Here is a 22,840-nt window from a genome sequence, read left to right on the forward strand (position 1 = left end):
AAATCTTGCAGAATTATCCATGGTGAAAAAACTAATCTTAGGGTTATTAACATATTGACCGAAAAATCTTCATATATTTTAAGAAAAACACTCAAATTTCTAAGAGACTTATTATCCGCCCTACAGGAAACAAATATGTCATCAACATATAAAATATGAGAAGGAGTGACATAACCTTGCAGACTAGCCATATGCAGAATCTTCTTATCATTCACAAACTTAGAGATACCTCTATTGAGAACTTCCTCTACAAGACAAAAAAGTAAATGAGACAATAAATCTCCTTGTCTGACACCTCTACTACAAGGAAAAAAAATCCACCAAACTACCATTTATCCTGATAGAAAGCATAGCTGAATGGAGAATTGTACTAATCCAACCGAAGAACAAGGGATGAAAACCAAAAGCGTGTCAAAACTAATAATAAGAACTTTCAACTCAGAGTGTCAAATGTTTTATGAATGTCAACTTTGTAAGCTACATTACCTCCTCTACCATTTCTAGAAAGCATGTTAACAACTTCAGAAGCAATACCAATACAATCTTGAATTTGTTTATCCTACACAAACCCATACTGATTAGGAGAAATGATTCTAGCAATCAGGATTGCTTTATCCATAAGTATTTTGTAAATAATCTTAAATTTGAAATTAACAACAACAATCGGCCTATAATCTTTAATGGATTCAACATCCTGAAACTTAGGAATAAGAGATACCACATTACTTTCGTTCCAGGAAGAACCCAATTTTGTTTAAAAATTGTTGAACAACTTTGCAAACATCTATCCCAATAATTTCCTAACAAGAATGATAGAAAACACCACCAAAACTATCAGAACCAGGAACACTATTACTAGTAAGATTAAAAACAACATTCTTGATTTCCAAATAATCAAGGCATTTAATCAACATCATATTCTCCTCAGAGGAAACCAACTCAAGAATATAAGTATCAATAAAATTTTCCATATTACCTGTATCCTAATCATTAGAAACGAACTTAGCGTAAAGATCTTTTATAAAAATACAAATTATGATCCTCAATGAGTTGAAGACCCTCAATAACCTCATTATCAATTCGTACGCGATGAATTCCACTAGAAGTATTTCTCCTTTTAACCACAACATGGAAAAAATAGTATTTCTATCCCTATCTTTAAACTAGAGCATCTTGACCCTTTCTTTCCAAAACAAATATTGACAGTGAAGAGCGTGATCAAACTCCTCCTTAGCAATCTTTTCTTGATAGAGAAACCCATCAATATCAGACAAACTAACAGTCTCTAAGGTTTGTTGAATACCAAGGAGGAGACCCTGCTTAAGAAGCATTGTATTGTGAATATTACCAAAAGCCCTTCATTCATTCAGACACACTCCATTACATAAAGTCCTATCCAGTTTTCTATGAATTATGTGTAACTCTCTCCTCCCATTACACCAAGTATAACAAGATCCAGTAAAAGACATACAAGTAAGATCATTATATTAATCCAATCAAAAAAATTCATTGCAAGAAACTTAATTAGGAGTCATTCCCCTTTGCAATCATCAGTCGAAAGTACAACATTAAAATTTCTCAAAATACACCAACATCCGGTAAAGAAACTAAAATCCTCCATAAAAGTAGTCTATTATGCCACCAATTTAGAAACTTGTATATCTTTATTGGTACTCCACCACCCCTTCTACTTAAATCATTTATCTTTAAATTTTACATCAGTAGGTAAAATTATTTTCAATGCTTATAACTTTCATATATATATATATATATATATATATATATATATATTTTATAAGCATTGAATAAAGAACTGACAACATATCTTAGTATAGAACAATCTTGCAATTACTTTTATTAATGTTCTATTCAATAATTTAATTTATATTTTAATTAAATATTTTATTATTAAAAATGATGGTAAAAGGATTGTATAAGAAAAAATGTTTTTAAAATATATTTTTCCTATATTCAAATTTTAAAAAAACTTTAAATTTAAGGATAAATTTAAAAAATAATAATTTTAGTTAAAAAATATTAAATGATGTAACGTACTTACACTAATGCGTGTTAAATTGGATTGTTGCAACATTTTTATAATAGTAAGAAAATACTATAAATAATTATAATAAATTAATAACTTAATAAGTATAGTATTTACACTAACAATATATTTTTTTTTTCTCTATCATGTAATTCAAAATTATCACGAATTGTGTAAAAAAAATCATCATAATACGTTTGTTTTTTTTTTTTGTAGTAATTGTCTTAAAAATTATGTGAATAAATATTTATATTAATTGATAATGTAACAATATTTTAGATTAACAATGAATAAAAATTAAACTCTTTTTGATATTATTGTAAAAGTAAGAATCCATCTTTTGGCCATAAGATGATGCAAAATAGGAACTAAATTAGCAAAATATACTATTTTAAATCAAATGGTTGAAATTGAAGGAACATTAAAATGGTGTAACCTTTGTGTAGGTGCCGAATTCCCCAAAGAAAAGGAAGCCCTTGTGTTGAGTGGGAAGCGAAGGCATGGGGTTGACGAATTTTGTCCTGACCGTGGCGGGTGTAAGCGCCGTTGTGCTTCTCCTCAGGAGTGACGTCAAGCAATCTGCCTCCATCTTCCGCCGCAACATCAAGCACGTTCGCAACTGGCTCGAAGAAGAATCTGCCGCCTCTTCCAAGTTAGTACTTTTACTCTCTTTCTTCTTCTTAGTTGTAATTGAAGTTTGAATTTTTTGGTAATTGTACAAGAGAGACTGAATGGGAATTTGGGTTTTGGAGGAGTGAAATTTTAACTGAGATTGAACATCATAAATCGTTGAGTATAAAACATTTAAGGGGTATGGTTTTTTTTAATGCAAGCATATGGATTAGTATGGTTGTGCTTCGGGGTGAGGTTATTGTTTTAACAAGGAGAGAGAGCAACTGCGAACACCCATTTGTGCCTAGCAATGCAGCTGCTGCTGATTTTAGATGATGGTGTCTAGTCAAAGGGATTAGTTTCTCTCAACGTGGTGATCTTAGTTTCGAATCCCTGCTGTCTGATTGCGTCACATGATTTTCCCCCAAAAAGAAGTTCAGTGAAAATAAATAAATTGATTTTATATGGCGATTGTCTCATGCGCTTGCTATTGTAATAGTTTTTCAATTTTCAATATGGTTCTATAGATTTCATTTTCTGGCCATGACGGGCGTGACAATTTGAGAGAGAAACTATTTGATTGTGATTCTTTGGACATCTTTGAACATCTTCAAAAGTGAATTTTAAGTCAAATTCAATTGCATAAAACTTACTTGTATAAGGTGTATATACTAGTACATAAATTTGTCATATCTCTATTCAATATGGGATCTTCAACCATATAAGCTAATTTGTAAAAGTTTTGATAAATATCTAACCTCGGATGGGAGAAGAGAAAAATTAAGAAAATAGAAAATGTTGAAGGGGATTAGAAATGAAGATGACACAATCAAGATTGATGAGTCGAAGAGATCACAATTAAGATTGATAAGTAGAGGAAAATTTGTCACTTTGAATTAGTAGTTCAAAGATAAGGATCAAGAGTTGTTTTAAGAAGTGAAATTCTCTCACCAAAGCTCATACTTCATTCAAAATAAGTTTAAAGTGATTAAAAAAGTCAACATAGACCTATTTATATGATAGACCAAGACTATTCTGCCCATCCACTACTTAGGCTCTTCAAATAAACCATCTAATATTTAACTAATAGAAACTAATGTCCATAAAGTCTCTTATTACAAAAATATAAATTCTTATTCTTACTTCAAGCTCCTTCTTTATCTTTAATTCATGTACTCATCAAGTCTTTTATTCTTATTCCTCTCTCCTAAAAATGCTTATGGAGAAACTTATCTAAACAGACTCACTTATTCACAAACCTATGAATTGGATTGAGGCAAGTACAAAATCTTACTATAGTCCCCAATAGAGTACTAGCTAAGTATACCTCACTTGTGCTGCATACTTTTCAAAGTGATGCATTGCATATCCATTTTTGTAACACTTATCAGAGAGTACTGTGAACCTGGTAACTCTGTGCAAGACTCTTGCTTTTCTTGCATGCAATTAGAGCTTGTAACTAGTGTATGTAGTACATACAATGTAGCACCAGAAAGTTTGTATTGTTGGATGAAAAACACAATTTCCGATAATTTCCATTGAAATAGCTAACTTTTGTTCTTTATCTTTTTCTAATCTTCACCCTCTCTCTCTCTCTGAATTGAGAGGCTAATGTGAAAACACAAGTGAGGTATTGTTTCACTTTATTAGTACAAGGTAGTCATGCAAGGGATGAATGTTTATAGTTCTCTTATTGATATGCTGTCAAAATCTGTTTTGGGTGATGTGCAGATATTTTTATGTTGGTATGGGCCTCTTACTTGAGCATATGCTGTCTGGGAGAGTAGGGAAATCTTGTTCAAAGAGCCCTGTAGACATTTTGGTCATACTAGAATAAAAGGATACCCAAACATTTGAAAGTACAAATTTTTAAATTAAAAATTATTGTGATGTAATTTAAAAAGTTGCAATGATTGTTAAATCTTGCATGAGTGATCTTGGAGGAAGAAACAAGAAGTGATTAGTCACTAAACGTAATCTAGTAATTCCAATGCAGAGTGGCTATTTTGGTGTGCTCGCACTTGTTTGAGATTTAATTCTATCATGAGCAGGTAGGTGCAGTGTGAATTATTAATTTACGAGAAACAGTATGATTGAGATTGAAATACTAAAGGATAACAGTTCTCTTAAGCAATAACTTTTTCTTTTAAAAACCCAATTAGCAGGAATAGAAAAAATGAGAAAAATGACCATGTGTTAGGTGTCTATATTTTAAGTTGTATGATAAGTATTAATTAATAGATCCCAAACTAGCACACCTTAAGTATATACAATAACAAGAATACTAATAATATATATTGTACTTGCTATAATATGATGGTTAAATATTAAAGAAAAAACCTGTATGGAATGATTCCTGAAGCATATGTTTGCTTTAATGAGTAATTGATTTGTGGGCAAGATGATAAAAGAATATGTGGAGGCGGAGATTTGTTTGATTATTTTCAATGAATTATGATATGTCAAGAGTTGTTTGATGAGTAATGGAATGAAAATAAAGGTGAGTCATGGATTGCAAGGATTCCACAGAAACGTTATTATTTATGCGCATTTTGATCAAGTACCTGTAACCAGTGAGTCACTGATGGTGGGTGGGCAAAGTTTTCCTTGACCAATATCACTGTGGGTGGACAATGTTCTTCGATCGCATTCTGCCTCAGACAGATAATACATCCTTCATGAAGCGGATATGATCAGTGGCCTGATCAATGGATTATTTGAAATGGGCTAGTGGTCCCATAGGACATGCATGATATTTAAAAATGAAAATGGAATTCTACAATGAATGTTTGTGCGGATTGAAATTTATTCCCACTTGGATTATTCAAATGTCTCCATGAATCTGTTTTGCTATAAACTCTCTCACTAAGATTTGGATATTGAATGTATTCTCTCCTCTATGCTTTGTGCGTATTTTTGTGATTTATCTTTTTAAGGTATTCTTAGAAAAAAAAAACCCTACGCAGTTTGCCTAATAAAATAATGTTTTAAACTTGTAATTTTGTTCTACTAGTAAGAGCGTCTCAATGCTTATGTTGTAACATGATTTTTGTGCCAACTTTTCAGGTCAATGGAGAAGTCCACTCCCAAAGAACTTGAATCAAAGGTTCCTCCGAAAGACACTCATAAGGAGGACAAGCATTAATGTTTATGCAGGTGATGCGGATCTTAGTGCAGTAATTGTTTTTTTATGTTTCTCTTATTGTCTTTTAATGAATACTTGTTTTTGTGCCTTTACTGCATACTACTCTTGAATGACCCTTGTATTCGTATATATATTTAGCAATAATATGACATGACAGTTTTGGTTATTCCTCATTCCAGTTTTTTTACATGATTTGACTGCTGAGAACCATCTTGCTGTAACTTGGAATTTAAAATATTAACTTTGGAGTGCAAGTCATTGTACCACTACTGTAAGGTGATTTGTATTTTAACTGAAACTTAGGTCGTTTTAGGAAAAAAAATCTCAGGCTTATATATCTAAACTTAGGTCGTTTTTCTTTTGCTATGTTGGCGTGTATAGTGATGTAGTTCAACCCCAGACCTGCCCAAACCAATCAGCAACAAATGTTGAGTTGGTTTGATTGTGGTTGAGGTTTGGTCTGATCTGAAATCACTGAACCATTGAGCTTGGGTCAGTTTTCAGGATGTCTCAATCCAGTTGAACAGTCATATCCTAGTTCTTATCCTGTTCAGGTTATGGGAATTCATAGGGGCATATTTAATGAGGGGTTAGGATCCATTTAAGGCTATTGATCTTGCACCCCATAAGGTGTGGAAAATATTAAAAGTACCTTTCATGCAATTTTTTTGGGAAATTTTGGGTTCATTGATTTGGAAAGTTTCCAAAGAATTACACAGTCCGAAAGTTAAAATTATTTGATGTTACATTTTGGATTGTATAATTCGATATTATTTATTTTTAATGTCATTTAATGTTTAATATTTTGGATTGTGCAATCCGAAATATAATGTAAAATTTGTGTGGAGAAGCTGATTTAGAAACACCTGGGAAATAAAAATAAAAATAAAAAATAAGTTGATTTTTCATAAGTTAAAATTAGTTTATGCCTAAATTAAAAATATGAATTTAGAAAAGTTATATAAGAGAATTTCTACAAATTAGCTTATGTATAATAAACTAATTGTAGTTCATGATGAAGTTTATTTCATTTTGTTATATATTTTTTCTTTTAGAGTTGCTTTTTCATAAACTTATCCAAATATGGCCAAAGTTTATAGACTTAAACTAAATCTCACCTTTTAATTTTATCAAATTTGATGGCTTAGGGTATTCATTAGGACTTTCCATGTAATCTAAATACATGAAACATATAAATGATAAAAATTGATATAAAATGTTATAAAATTAAAAGGAAAGCAAAAACTTTAAATAAAAAGAAAGAAGGGATAAAATGTTAAAGAGATACATTTTAAGATAGTTTACAAATGAGAGTAAACTAAATGTTTTATAAATATATTATTGGTTTTACAAATGTGTATTAAGTTAACCCTTTAACATTTTGAAAAATTAAAACTTCCATCAACCTCCATTTCATACCTAAAACTTAATAAATGTCTTGAACATTGTTATGAATTATATGAGAGTTGTTGTGCTTGTAATAGTCCTTTGACTCTTTGTCCTTTTAATAACTATTTCATTGATCTTAATATTTAAATTTCTTTGAAGTTAGTTTACCTTCAGGTAGTTACATTTTTGTGAATATATTTTATCGCGAGATGGTTGATTTTTGAATTATTTTGAAATCAGCTTTATTGAGTGATGTATCTTAAGATTTACTAGTTTCTCGAAATACATAACATTATTTGAGTCTTTCTCAAATTTCATAATTTGTTTTATACACTCTCCTCTATTCTGGAATAAAAATGTCACACCTTAACACTTACAAAAGAAAATCATGGACTATTTACTGAACTTATTGACTTAAGAAATGGGTTTACGACTTATACTTATTGTTCTCGCCCGTTGATCTTGGTCGGACTTGAAAGTGGGCTACAAGTTGAAGCGAATTTGCTTGGTATTGTTGAACCAAGATGTTAGCGATTTGTGACGAAGGGGGCTCCACCTGTTGATCACACTCTGACGATTAAGTCAGTGAGAGCATTCAAACTAGAAAATATGTATCAGTGTAGAGGTCTTTGAAAACATACCTTTACTTAGGGTCTTAAACCCTTTTAAAGACATTCCTTCACCAATTTCATCAACAGGAATATAATTTCATCAACAAAAATATAATTTCATCAACAAGAATATTTTGTTATTGTATACCTTTATTTTTCGGGTACCATGCAACATTATTCCTAACAAATTTTATTTGCATTTAAAATATATATACGTTTAACTACTTCAGTTACCCACCTCAGTCGGTCTTTGATCGTAATTACCCCTTCTTCGGACGAGGGAAACTTCATATTCATGTGTGTGCTTAAGGCCACTGCACCCAACCTATTCAAGGAAGGTCGACATACCCTCGTACCTCTACTTGGCCACCTGCGAAAATGACCAAACAACCATCATAAGGCCTTAACTGGATAGGGGATATTTGTAAATTTGTAAATGTTCCCCAAAACCTTACGTCGACCAAGCTCCCTTGATCAATCAAGACTCTATGCACTTTTCGTCTACCATGATAACAGATATTACCACTGATCATCTTTATGGGGAGACACGTCTTCTTGGTCAGAACTTGTGAAACAAAGGCAGGGCTCTGTGGGATGACCAAACCTTCTTGTATCTAAGGACATCACTGCTCGAGCATATCGTTTGTTTTTAGAAGTTGAATTTCCACCTCCAGAGAATCCAACTGCGATGGTGTTCAAGTTCCCATGGATCAGAGTTTCATGTGTCTGCTCCATGGATGTAGTTTCCCCTTTCGATTCCTCCTGGCTGAGCTCGAGATATTCCTTTAAGAAACCATCTTTGACTAAATTAGCCAGTTGATAACTTATGGCAATGCATCACTCAAAGTCGTGCCCAAAGGTCGTGTGAAAGGCACACCAGGTATCTCTTCGCAATCCCAAGAATCGATCTCTCTGTTGTGTAAACTCTAGCCTATCTGCTACCCCTGCCATGCCTATGAGCTCTTTACACGGTACTCGGAACCTAAGCCTGATTGTTGTCTCCTCCTTGGCTTTTGTCTTAGGCTCATCCTTCTTGGCAACATACAAGATATACCTCGAGTCCTTTCTCTTCTCAGTGGATGTTTCATTTCTCCTGACAAAGCGATCTCAACTGTTTTCCTTGTATCCGGGTTGTTTCGACCGTGACCTGCCGTTTTTCTTGAGCACAACCTCTTCAGGCTCGATAAGGGTTGTATCTCGTTCATGCACCTCAGATAACGTCTCCGCCCGATTCTTGATTAATAAATCATTGAACGGACTTGCTGTCATCCCTTGCACGAAAGCAACGACCACCATCTCCTCGTCTTGAGTTTGGAGTCTTACTTAGACTGCACATAATCTATTCAAGTATTCTTCGAGCAATTCCTCTTCCCTCTGTTTGACATTGAAAAGATCATACAATCGTGGGATATTGCCCTTTTGTGCAGAGATGGCCTTTAACGCGGAGAAGAAAAAGAAACAGGCTGAGCTGTTGGCCAAGCGTAGGGTTGCTGCCGCTGGCACGGGTGCTTCAAACTCTTTTCCCCTGCCACTTTTGCCCCCAACTCGTCTGATCCAGCCCCTGTTGAGAATAGGCAGAAAGAGGTGGTGGTGGTTACTGGTACTGAAGACGAGGAGACCGACTTGGGCCTCGTCTTCAAGAGGTAAAGGTTTGGCGACAACAAGGCGCCATCGCACTCAGAGATCCTTCAGAGACAACCCTCTGAGCGCCTCCTCCCCACGCGACCTTATCGTGCACGAAGGTGGGGGGGGGAGGGGGGAGAGAGAGCGCGCTTTCGCCATCCTCCAACGAGCCCTTGGACGCTTCCAAGACAAAGAGGTGGTGGAGAGCTTGGGTGGGAACCTCCTCCAAGATTGTGTGGCTCAAATCCTTGGAGACTTCCTCATCGCGTCCAGACGCACAAGACTCGCAGTCTCAGTCTGCGAAGTTGAGGGAAGAGCTAACTCTCCAAGCAAAGGTCTTCGTCAATCTGAGAAGGAGGTCAAGAGGTTTCTCTTTGAGAAGTCTCAAGAGGCCCTTCAACTTGAGGCGAAGATCTTGCCTCTCCGCAATGAGGTGGTCGACCTGAAGGAGAAGGTCGAGGAGACACAAGCTAAAATGGGCAAGCTGGAGGAGAGAGCCACCCAACGTGAGGTCCAATTGGGGCAAGTGGAGGGGGAGCTGGCTGAGAAGGTTTAACTCTTCAAGAAGACAGAGGAAAAGCTCACCAACGATGCCGTCGACGCTTATGGCGAGGGGTTTCAAGATGCCATGACTCATTTTGCCTGCGTGCATCCTGAGGTGGATCTTTCTCCTTTCGCAGAGTCGAATTGGGTCGTTGATGGGCAGCTCATGCCTAGAGAATAACTTCTTGTTGTAATTTACCTTCTCGACAAACAATTCGCACTTTGCATATATATATATGTTTATGAATATCTGTCATTTCTTGATATGCTCTGTCTTGATCATTTAACTGCTTTTACTTGCATTAATTTCGACTAACAGCGTCTTCGACATAGGTTTGCCTCTTAGGTAACACGCTTAACTTCGTCTGTTTTAACTTCTCTTAACCTTTATTGTCTTCAAGGCAATTGGTGGCACGTGCGCAAATCCCTTAACGAATTTAACCTTTGTCGTACAAGGATAAGGAAAACTCCTCTTGCTTTTTTTGATTTTCCTCTTGCAAGGTAAGAGAAAGGTCTCCCTGCTAATCTCTCCTCTGCCCTCTTTTAGATCATCGGGCCTGCCTTGTTAATTACACTGGTGAACCACACGTTCTCGACCTTGCTTCGTAAGGGCAAGAGTGAACTTAACTGTTGAACCATACTGTTCTCGACCTTGGCGTTCCCACGCAAGAGGGAGGCTCACTGAGGAACCATACTATTCCCAACCTTGGTGTTTCTAACCCAAGTGAACGGTTCTTAACTAACCGCATCCTTGTTGTACGAAGTCAAGGGACAAGTCTTAATAACTAACCGCAACCTTGTTGTATGAAGTCAAAGGACAGGTCTTAATAACTAACTGCAACCTTGTTGTACGAAGTCAAGGGACAGGTCTTAATAACTGACTGCAACCTTGCTGTATGAAGTCAAGGGACAGGTCTTTAACGGTTGAACCATACTATTCTCAGCCTTAGTGAACTCACTCAAGAGGGAGGCTCACCGAGGAACCATACTATTTCCGATCTTGGTGTATCAATCCAAGGGAGAGGTTCATTAACTGCACTGCACAACATATTTCTTAATTGAATAACAAAATTTTTTTTGGGTGACTTCGTTAAAAAACCCTTATAAGGGAAAAAGAGTGTCCCCTAAAACTGTTTACAATGCAAACAACTTAACTTAAATAAAACTTGAGGTGAGTCGCGTTCCAAGTGCGAGGGATCGCCCCACCTTCTAATTTCTCGAGCCTGTATGCTCCATTCCCAAGGGCCTCTGTCACTCTGAAAGAACCAGTCCACTTGGGGGACAACTTGTTCTCTAGCTGGTACGGGTGGCCTTTCGCATCACCAGGTCGACGACCTGGAACTGGCGAGGTCTCAGCTTGGAGTTGTACTTGTATTCCACCCTTCTCTTCAAGGCTTCAACCTTGATTCTTGCTTCCTCCCTTACTTCGTTCAGTAGGTCCAGGTTCACCCTTCTCTCTTCGTTGGACTCTTCAACTACGAAGTTCTGGAAACGTGGCGAGTTCTCTTGGATTTCTACTGGAATCATCGCGTCCGAACCATACACCAAGCTAAAGGGTGTTTCTCTGGTTGTGGACTGGGGAGTAGTGTGGTAAGCCCATACAATTCTTGGAACTTCTTCTTCCCAGGTCCCTTTGGCTTTATCTAGCCTTCTCTTCAGACCTCTGAGCAAAACTCGGTTGACAGACTCAAATGGGGGTGTTCGACAAATGTGAACACCTGCTTTACCCCCAGCTTTGTACATAGTTTGCCCAACTGTTGGCTCGCAAACTGGGTACCATTATCAGACACCAACCGTTTTGGGATTCAAAAGCGACACACTATGTTTTTCCACACAAAGTGTTGGATCTTGTGGGTTGTGATGTGCGCTACTGCTCTATCCACTTTGTGAAATATTTTATGGCAACCACAAGGTACTTCATCTGCCGCACTGCCAAAGGAAAATATTTTGAAAGAAACAGCCAGTGTATGAAATGCTTTTTTCATACAATAAAAGCAAGAAACAACCAGTTATTCAACTTATCAATTGGTTGTTTTTCTGCAATGGTTGAAAAAGATTTTGAAATGCCACTGTTCTTGCTATGTGGATTAAGGCTAAGTCCAGATTTTCCAAAGACACAATTTTGAGATGTTAATACATTCTCAAAGTTGGATTTTCCTTTTGAATGTTTATCCACAGTTTTCACAAGATAATGAATCTTATTTTCTAGAGATTCATAGTTTTTACAAAAGCTTGAGTCACACTCACAAGAAGAGTTTTTGTAAATCAGTTCAAGAGTTTCAAAATCATTTCTGGAGTTTTCCAGCTCTTCTTCTAAGGTTTTGACTTTAGTTTCCAACCATTTATTTAAGCCTTTCAACTTATTGCTTACGTGGGCCAATCTATTAGCTTCTTCATGAGTTTCTTTGAAAGCTTCAAGAAGCTGACTATAGTTTTCAACATTAATGGAAAAGTTTGAACTTACAGTACTTGATTCATATTCTTCCTTTGCCTTTGAACAAAGACTGACTTCTGCATCTTCTGAGGAGGAGCTAGAGGAAGACACCTCATTATCTTGCCAAGCTATGCATGCCTTCTTGGCTTTGCCTCTTCTCTCACTTTTCTTGATTTCTGCTTTCTTTTTGTTGTCACTGTTGGGACAGTCTGCTTTGATGTGTCCCTACTCACCATAGCCAAAACATGTATACTTGTTAGTGTTAAAATCATTTGACTTCTTGTACCTATTAGAGGAGTGATTCTTGTTGTTGTTCTTCTTCAAGAATTTGCTGAATTTCTTGGACAACAGGCTAAAGGTATCTTCATCACTATCATCACTTGATTCTTGACACCTTCCATGACCAGCAGTCTTTAGAGCAATGCTTCTAACATGCTTGTCTTCATTTTCTTGAACAAACAGCCTGTTCATCTCCAACTCATGCTCTTTAAGCTTCCCAAACAATGAAGTTGTAGTCTGGAAGTCAAATCTCTGGATTCTGAGATTGTTCTGACCTTTGGTTGCCATGTTTTGTCAAAATATTTGAGAATCTTGATATTGAGTTCCTCTTTCTCAAAAGTATTTCCTAGGCTCATAAGATGATTAATAATATGAGAGAATCTTTTCTACACTTTAGAGATTGTCTCTCCCTTCTGCATTCTAAACATTTCATACTCTTAAATGAGAGCATGCTTCTTTGCTCTCTTCACATCATTTGTCCATTCATGAGTGACTTCAAGGATATCCCACATCTCCTTTGCAGATTTACACTGTGATACCCTGAAGAATTCATCAGAACTGAATGCAGATGTTATTATATTTTTCGCAACCCAATCAAATTTAGCTTTCTTCCTATCTGATTCAGTCTATTCAGACCAAGGTTGATTGTACACAAATTTTCATTCTAATATTCCAGAACTGATAGTTTGCACCACAGATATTAATAGAAGCACTCTCCCCAAAGGGTAGTTTATCAGCCATGTAGAAGAAATTTTTGAATCAAAACTTGAGTGACTTTCAAGCACCTAGCTCTTGATGCCAATTGTTAAAATTAAAGGTTTATACAAGGGGGGGTGAATTGTTTAATGAAAGATTTTCGAAAATACTGGACAAGAATGAGGATTAATGCAGATTGCAGAAGAAGGAATCGGATCAACCATGAAACAAAATTGTTTTAAATTGATTCCAGAAAATCAATTGGTTCTTTATGTGAATCAACCGAATGTTTTTATCAGCGGTTTACAAAAACACAGATCAAACAGTTTTAAAGCAGTGAGGGATAGAGAGATTCACACACAATGTTTATACTGGTTCACTCTTAATTTGAGCTACATCCAGTCCCTAGAAACCTTTTGGTATTCCATTAGGTAATCAATCACAGATTACACAACACAAACACCAAAAAGGTGATCTTGAACCCTTCAAGAACACTCACCCTCTTTGAAACACAAACATTACAAGTTAGAACACCGTCTGACTGTACACACCAGTACCTTACAAGTTATCAAATATGAAATGAAATACAAGGAAGAACAGGAAAGATCACACCTAACAAAAGGATTACAACAGTTCCTATTCCACTCTTGACCAAAGCAAAGCCTTAAGCAATCTTGAAAAACTTTTAAACTTTTTGGTAATCTAATCTCTCTCATTTTTTAGTGATGTAAACAACAATTATATAGCCTAAAAAATAGTCGTTTTAGACTTTCAATCCACGGCAAAAAAAGTTTTGAATCAAGGAAAACATATTTACCAGACTTACATATTTACCAGACTTACCAATTTTGTTAAGATTTTTAAAAAAACAATCAATTGAAAGCTCGATTAAACGATTGAATTGGCCTTGACTGTGAGGTCAGCCAAATTCAGCTTTTTCAAATCCTTTTTAAAACCACCTAGTGTAAAACAACTGATCGAAACGATAAATCAACAAGTTATTTTTCACTACTTTGAAAAACATTTTTCTTTTGAAAGAACTTGATTAATTCACTTTTGGATTAAGCTAAGAGTGGATTGACAAATTCTAATCTACCCAGAACCCATGCCCAGAAGCAACAACCTAGTCTTCAAGTAATCTTCATGGATTTGGAGACATGAAAGCTTTAAGTTCAATAATATGGAGATTACTCCCCATGTGTGTGTTAGAATTAATGGCTTAAACAAGAGAGGAGGGTGAATTGTTTGTCAAAAGATTTTCGAAAAGATTGGACAAGAATGAAGTTTTAACAACAATCACAAAAGAAGTAATCAAGGAAGCCAGTCAAACAATGTAAAAGAAACTGTTTGCAGAATTTCAATAGGTTGAAACTTCGTTTTAACCGGTTGTTTATGGCAGCAACAAAAACAGAATTAAATCAAACAGTTTATAAGGAGTGAGAGAGAGAGAGAGAGATTACACAACCAATTTATATTGGTTCACTCAACCTTGAGCTACATCCAGTTTCCAGAACAACCACTAGGTTCCACTAATAACCAATCATAGATTACAATACACACAATCACAAAGAGGTGATCTTGATACCACAATAACCACTCACCCTCTTTGCTAAACACACAACCTTAGTCAGAACCCCCTCTGACCTTACAGGTTTTTCACACACTTCACAAGTTTATAAAAAAACAAATACAAGAATTAGAAAGGAACAAATTACACCTGAATTTACAAGAATCACAGGGCTCCTAAGATCAAATTTTGAATCAATGCACAACTATTTAGCAATCTTGCAAAACTTGATTTGAATCTCTTCTAAAAAACAATTACGATCTCACTGTAAATGTGTTTTCTTGTTGTTTTTGAAATACAAAGAGAAGTCATACTTATAGCTCTTAAAACTAGCCGTTCTAGGCAGTTAATCATGAGTCAAAACAGTTTTGATCCAATTGAAAACATATCTAACAGGTTTTCGAAAAGCTGTTATGAAATGTGACAATCAATCGATCGAAAAATTGTTTTAACCGGTTGAATTGGTTAGACGGTTATTAACCAAGTCAAAAATAGTTTTGAAAACCTTCAATCAAGCTAAGTCACAAACAATCGATTATATTGTGAATTCAACCAGTTGTTTTTCTCTTTGCTTAGAAAAACACTTTTCTCTTTTAAAATAGATTGAACCAGCCTGTGCAAGGGACTGGGAATGATCTTTACAAGAATTCTAAACATCCTAGACTAAGTTCAAACCAAAAGCAGCACAACTTCAACCTTCAACATAAATTTGAAACAACAAAATGCAGTATTATAGAAGTTGCCTCAAAAGTTCTAAGTCTAAAGTGAAGGGCTTTTTTTGTGGGAGGCTTGAAGTTAAATGAAAGATTCATTGCTTTCATAGTATCTTGGATGCAGACTCCAAGATGCACCAATCATTCAACTCTTACTGAGGATCTTGTTCTTATATACTGCATCATGAAGAAAATCAAGGTTAATTGGATTCATATCTTCAAAGAACACATGCAAAAATCAATGAGGTTAAGTGACTACCACTATCCCTATGTTATTCTTATCTCAAAGTTTATGCATTACTTTGAAATTGATCTTGAGGAAGAATTATCTGAGGTGGTGAAGCCATCACATGAAGTCAATAATGGATCACTTAGAAAGATGAGATTCATTAAAGTTGAAGACAAATGGGTAAGCAAAGATGGAGAATAAAGGGGGTTTCTACTGGAAACCAAGCTGAAGTTGATGACGATGATCAAGCTGCCGCTAATTATGGAGATGATGGAGTTGAAAAACACCAAACTAGACAGGGAGATCAAGGCATTGATGTTCCTGGTGAAGCCTATGGTGCTAGTCCAAGCACTAGAATTATGAATGATTGTATCACTTCCATGACACCCTTTGGGAGGTTGATGATAAATCCCATGGATAGCTTGGCATATGATCAACGAAATCATCATGAGTTTTGTATGGCTAGGTTGCAGAATCTGGATGAACAAATTGAGGCTGTCTAGAACCAGTTATTTAAGCTCCAATATGCAAGGAGGATTGAAGGATTTTATGCTTTAATTTTCATTCTTCTTATTGATGTATTTATTAATTATGTTTTTATCCCTTCTCCTATTTTATTTGTGAAGACAAATAGGGGGAGAATTGGTGATTTTTGTGTGTTGTATGTTGCTGCTACAGTCTATGGTGCCTTATTCTTCTATAGCTCTAAACTGAAACTTTGATCTGCACGTTAATTCTGCACTGATTTTACACTTTCTTTTACTGGTTTTTCTACTTAAAAGCTAATGCAGAAGCTATGTATGCTTTGTATGCTTTGTATATGCACAAATTAGGTTTTGCAGGATCTATCAAATTCAAACACTACAACAAAAGCAAACTAGAGATTTGTCTTCATCAATTAGAGGGAGATTGTTGAAGAAAGTGCTTTAATGTCTCCAAATCCAAGAAGAATGCTTGAAGACCTTGCTGCTAGTTGTGTGTGTGTCTATAGGTATTTTAATTTGTTAATCCCCTATTTATGATGATCCAAGGTTAATTAAATTTTAATCCTTTTGAAAAATAATGTGTTTTCTAAAGAGTGTGAAAATTTAACATGTTGAAATGTCGATTCAACCAATTTTTTTACACGTAGTGGATATTGAAAAAGATTTGAAAAGCTTGACTTTGCTGACAAACCAATTCAACCAATTGTTTAAAAAATTCATCTTTTTTTTTCTTCTGAAAACCTAAATAGAATATTATTAAGATGTACCAATCTAATTTAAATGATTCAAACTGCTTTTGGTTCTTGAAATAAATATTTTAACCATCTGATAGGAGTATAAAAAGGTTGTTTTATGCTCCTAGTCATTAACTAAGAAAGAGAGATCAATCAAAATTAGTTTTCAAGAATTCAAAGTGCTATTGGATCATCTCAAAGTGCGAAATAGAATTGTCTTGCAATTCTGGATTGTAATCTTTGATTTCACCTAGGTGTATTCTATTTCCTTTTTCCTTAATCATTGTATTTATTTGTGATTTGGTGTGATGCAGTTTGAGAGAGTTGTTCTGGAAACTGTGTGTACTTCCAAAGAGTGGTGTGTGTTCTTAAGGGGGTCAAGATAATCACTCTTGGTGTGTGTTGTGTAATCTAGGTTTGATTACATAGTGAATTCTCATTTGTTAGTCGAGGATTGGATGTAGCTTTTGGTTAAGAGTGAACCAGTATAAACATCTTGTGTGTATCTCTCTATCCTTACACTCTTTAAACTGCTTTAGCTTTGATTTTATATACTGCTGATATAAACAATCGGTTGTTTCGCAAGAACAACTGGTTGATTTTCTGGAATCAAACTAAAAACAGTTTTCTAATTGGCTGAACAGTTTATAATTGATTGATTCTTCATATTCTTTCACTCTACCTTCAATACTTGCGAAAATCTTTCATCAACAATTCACTCTCTCTCTTGTTTAAGGTTTATAATTCTAACATACTATTTCTCAAAGAGTTACTAGGAGCATAACACATAAGTTAGGGCCTGAGCACCAACTATTTTCCCTTCTCTTGTATTTGTCTAGATTATGGATTTAATGTAATAAATTGGGCTTCCATTTGGACCCAGTAGGGAGACAAAACCCAGCTTCCTAGAAAGCCTTGGGTGTGGCGTGTTCCTAGTCACACTTGACACATTAAGCACAAATTTGAATCTTCCTCTTTTCTCTTAATCACATGACACCTAACACTATAAATAGGCGGTCATCCCCTCTTGTAAATTACACCTTATTTTTAGTAAAGAAACTCTATTTGAGTGAATTTATAAGTATTCAAAAGTTCTGTAAGTCTTATCTTTAGTAGACTATTCAAGTGGAGACTTATTCATCACTTATCTTGGAATTCTCCTACTCTAAGTGGCGTGAACTCCTCCATTCTTCCATCTCCATTGAAGTTCTCCACACATCTAAGTTTCCTTTTCTTTTCTTATTCTAGTTTCACCTCTATTTGACATTCCCTTACTTGTACTCTTCTATCATATATTTGTCTTCTCTTGTTTCCACATTCATCACCTTAATTGTGTTTTTTTTTCTGCTTTTACTCTTTGAAAAGAACATTCACTCTTATTTAACCACCTAGTTAATTTCATGTCCAGTGGCGATCCTCACTGAGTCTCACCTTATTTGTGAAATTCAAATCTTAATAAAAGTGAAATTTAATCAATCAAAGTGTGCTAATCCTAATTCAACTCATATCACTTACCTTTCACATGAACAAATGGTATGGAACAACTACCGTGACTTTAATCACCAACAACACTGATCCTTGATTTTACTATCGAAAAAAAAAATCTCAAAAGTAGTGAACTGGCGACGAAGTTGGGGAATCCAGGCTCCCCTGCCCGTTATGAGCTCTACCAGTGGTATTGAGTATAAAAAATATATATATTTAAACCCTCATCTACCCTGCACAACTATTAAAATTAGTTTTAATCTGAAAAAGAAACTATTTTGAAAAATCATAAGTTTATTGATTTCTTGCTTTTTATGCCTATTGTGAGGTGGTAAAGGAAGGGCAAATTTCTCTCGATCTATATTAAAATAAGTTCACATAAATTAATAAAATTTTTGTTGATTTGAACAAGTTCACTGAATAAAATACTATATATACTACAAGAAAATCATGAAATAAAAACCAATTTTAGATACAAAAAATAATTAGTTGTTATAATGACTAAATTAAAGACCATTTTAGAGACTAAAAAATTTTTTGGTTTCTAAATTAATTTTTATTATTGTTAAATGGTTTTTAATTGATTTCTAATTAGCAACCAAGGTTTTTGCTACTAAATTTGGAAACTAAATAATTGGTAGTTAAAACTTTGGTAGCTAATTAGATACCAATTTAGAAACTATTTAACAATAGAAACTAATTTAGAAACCAAAATTTTTATTAGTTCCTAAAATAGTCTCTAATTTAGTTACTATAATCATTACTTATTTTTTGTCTCTAAAATTGGTTTCTATTTCATGTTTTTCTTGTAGTGATATATACTTTAATCTTTATTTTTGTTTATGTGATCACTAATATTGTTTCAAAGAAAGAAAAACACAAATTGAGACAACTAGTCTCTTTCACATTTTAACAACGACATAATCAAAGAAAAATGCTAATGTTTATTCTCATATTTCCTAATAATACCAAAATAAATGGCGTGTTGCTTTGAAGATATAATATTGCATTTATAAGAAAATATTTGTTAATTGATCATTTGAATTAACAAATTCAGTCTTGATGTCTCCAGACACAATCTTTTCTTGAATGAAATGACAATCAATCTCAATATGTTTGGTGCTTTAATGAAAGATGAGATTTGACATAATATGAAGGGCAGCCTGATTATCACATATGAATGTCATTTTATTGCTTCACCAAATTGCAATTTTTTTAGTAACTGTTTAAGCCAAATAAGCTAACAAGTAGCTAAAGCCATAACTCTATATTTCGCTTCAGCACTAGATATTGTCATAATATTTTGTTTCTTCCTCTTCCAAGAAATTAAATTATCATCAATAGAAACACAATATTCGGAAGTAGATCTTTTATCAGACGGAGACCTTACCCAATCAACATCTGAATAAAATACAACTCTAGTATGATTATTGTGACCATATAACAAGTCTTTTCCAGTAGAACCTTTATTGTATTTTTATATACGAATGAATGCATTTCAATTATCAACACATGGTGAATGAAAAAATTAACTCACCACATTAACAACAAATGAAATATTCGGACGAGTGACTGTAAGATAGTTCATTTTTTTAGATAATCTTCTGTACTTCTCAAGATCTGAGAGAGGCTCCCCCTGACTAGGTAGGAGTTTGACATTAGGATCCATAGGTGTTTCAGCAGATTTTGAATTCATTAATCCAGTTTCCTCCAAAATATCTAATGCATACTTTTTCTGAGAAATAACAATACCATCCTTTGATTGTGCTACCTCAATCCCAAAAAAATATCTGAGTTTGCCAAGATCTTTTGTCTGAAAGTGTTGACAAAGGTGTTGTTTTACTTGTAAGATTCCACTGCCTGTAAGAACAATGCCATCAAGATATACTACAAGATAGATACTGATGAAGACCTGAGAGATAGAGCATCCACTGACCAAGCCCAACCCTCTAGAAGGATGACCAAGAGCATGACACATGATCTAGGGCTAGGTCAGGACACACCACTAGCCAGTGCTTTAGGGTCCATTATTCCTTAGAGGATCATCAAGAGTAGAGCCCAAGCCATGGGAGTTGAGCAACAACTAGTCCCTTTATTTTTAATTTTAGTAGAGTATGGTCCATTTAACATAATAGGGAGGGTGTAGTTATCATTTTAGCTTGTGCCCTACCTTTAGAAGGTAAGCTAGGACTAAGGGGCGACATTGACCTAGGTCAAACCCCTAGGCCGCCTCTCTCATATACCTTTTCTACCGCTCCCCCATCTTCCCCACCAAGGCACCCATTCCTATAAATAGGGTGCCTTGCCTCGTATGTATTTTCAACTAGATTTTGAATATAGTAAATAAACTTTGCTTGAGTGATTAGTGAGCTTTGTCTCTTAAATGTTTTGGTCTTATCTTGAGTGTGTGAGCATTTCAAGTGGCGGCTCTTCCTTCACTTATCTTGGAGTTTCCCACCCTCCAAGTAGTGTGATCATCTTCACCATTCTTCACCATAAGAGACCTAGGAACATAAAGAACATTATCAATAGACAAAGAAGGAAGAAGATGAATAGTCCCAACACCATGGGATGAGACCCTAGAGTCATTGGCCATGGTAATGGATTGTAAATAACCAGAGGTAGATAAAGAAGAAGAAGAAAGATTTATTACCAATAATATGATTGGTGGCACCTAAGTCGAGAACCCAAGGACCAAGAGAATTGGAGTGAGTAAGGCCAACAAAAGGTGTACCTGAATGTGCAACAAAAGCTGGAACCAGAGTTCTGACAATCCTCATACCATTTAAGAAATTCATCGAAAATTGTAAGTTGTCCTGAAATATCAGATGAAGTAGGGTCCATAGTAGAAGGTTGTACAAGAACAGTTTGAGCAATCGCAACAGATCTAGGAGAACGACCATGTAAGGCATAACACCGATCAATTTTGTGGCCAAGTTTTCCATAATGGTCACAATTGTAACACCCTTTGTCCGACTTGGAAGGGCGAGTGCAATCATAACATTGAGGAATTAAAGTAGAAGAGCCATCAACTAGAAGAGGTATATTAGTGATGTGTTTACATGGCACACGCAAAAGGGTAGAACATCTGAAAGTAAAATTGGGAATAGGAGATCCCAAAATCTAATCTCGAACATGAGAATAATCATCAGGAAGGTTATGTAAGCCCAATAACATGAAGAGTTTGGATTGTTGCTCTGGTTCTTGAGAAGGAGTAGAGGCAGGAGGCAATAAGTCATTAAAATCGTGAAGAAGAGCATGTAGTTTACCCAAACATTCAGTCATTGTACCATCAAGACGTTTGGGAGAAACAACGGTAAGGAGATTTGAACATACACCATAAAGATGTTGAGTATCATTGGTGTATAATAATTTTGCATGTTCCCAAACTTTTGAACACGTCTCAAAAACACGAAAAACTTGTGTTTAAAGATGAGTGAATAGTAATTTTAATAACAATGCATAATTGATACCAACGAGAAGCCTCATCTTCAACAACATTGTGAACACATTGGGTAAGATGATCACATATCTTGACTCTTAAGCCATAATTTAATATCTGAGACCCAAGTGTAATAATTAGTTTCATCCAATTTGTCAATAGAAGAATGAAAATAGACATAATTAGTATAAATAGATGGATTGGGCATAGTGGCAGCGGAAGAAGTCATAAATCTAGTCGTCACTAGCATAGTGGTCGGAGACAGATTGGGTCCAATGGTAGGAGATAGATCCATAGATCCAGTTGTAGTCCATAATTTATATTATTTTGTTATTATGTTATTAATTTTGTTATTGTTTTCATCTATAAATAAACACCCTTATGTGTGTGTATTTTCCACAAAGAATTTCAATTTTATTTTTATTTTCTTCATTCTTGATATGATATCTAGAGTCTAGGGTTAAGATTCAATTACCGTTAGGCATCGCCCCACCATCACTCACTGTCATCACTGCCACCGAAATATCGTCAAAATCGCCGGAGCCAGAATATCGTGGGAGTCGCTACTGCTGTCGTTGTTGTACATTCACAGTTTAGGCAAGCATGAGAGTGAAAGATGTCATATCAACAATTTTCTAGTTGTCGGTCCCTGTCCTAGCTTGCTCCAAACCCATCAGTGAAAAATAAAACATATTGGGAAAATATGTAGAGTGACTCAAAGGCACTTCTTCTAAGAGACCGTGTTGGAATTATTTTTCTAATTTAAAACACCATAGCTATTGGATATACAGTGTGTTACCACTAACTTT

At 35.1% G+C, this 22,840-nt stretch overlaps 2 protein-coding genes and 1 long non-coding RNA gene across 3 annotated transcripts; 2 read left to right on the plus strand and 1 right to left on the minus strand.

Annotated features, from left to right (window-relative positions):
- The first annotated feature begins 2,446 nt into the window (after positions 1-2,446).
- On the plus strand, positions 2,447-5,967 carry LOC137813672 (uncharacterized). Its single transcript, XM_068616050.1, has 2 exons — positions 2,447-2,696; positions 5,723-5,967. Exons 1-2 carry the CDS (start codon positions 2,545-2,547, stop codon positions 5,799-5,801), a joined length of 231 nt encoding a protein of 76 aa, XP_068472151.1. The 5' UTR covers positions 2,447-2,544; the 3' UTR covers positions 5,802-5,967.
- Positions 5,968-16,718: 10,751 nt separating this feature from the next.
- Positions 16,719-17,598, plus strand: LOC137813673 (uncharacterized). The gene is made up of 2 exons (XR_011081477.1): positions 16,719-16,876; positions 17,419-17,598. It is a non-coding gene; the product is annotated as an uncharacterized lncRNA (long non-coding RNA).
- Positions 17,599-20,117: 2,519 nt separating this feature from the next.
- Positions 20,118-20,567, minus strand: LOC137815587 (uncharacterized mitochondrial protein AtMg00810-like). The gene has a single exon (XM_068618702.1). The coding sequence runs from the start codon at positions 20,565-20,567 to the stop codon at positions 20,118-20,120; it is 450 nt and encodes a 149-aa protein (XP_068474803.1).
- Between the last annotated feature and the right edge of the window lie 2,273 nt (positions 20,568-22,840).

Source organism: Phaseolus vulgaris, chromosome 1, assembly GCF_000499845.2.
Source record: "Phaseolus vulgaris cultivar G19833 chromosome 1, P. vulgaris v2.0, whole genome shotgun sequence".
In the NCBI taxonomy this organism is placed as follows: domain Eukaryota; kingdom Viridiplantae; phylum Streptophyta; class Magnoliopsida; order Fabales; family Fabaceae; genus Phaseolus; species Phaseolus vulgaris.

Excerpts from the sequence above, each read along its gene's own strand:
- LOC137813672 (XM_068616050.1), top strand. The coding sequence starts at position 2,545 with ATGGGGTTGACGAATTTTGTCCTGACCGTGGCGGGTGTAAGCGCCGTT. Across the intron at positions 2,697-5,722 it reads GAATCTGCCGCCTCTTCCAA|GTCAATGGAGAAGTCCACTC; the intron begins GTTAGTACTTTT and ends CCAACTTTTCAG.
- LOC137815587 (XM_068618702.1), bottom strand. The coding sequence starts at position 20,567 with ATGTGTCATGCTCTTGGTCATCCTTCTAGAGGGTTGGGCTTGGTCAGT.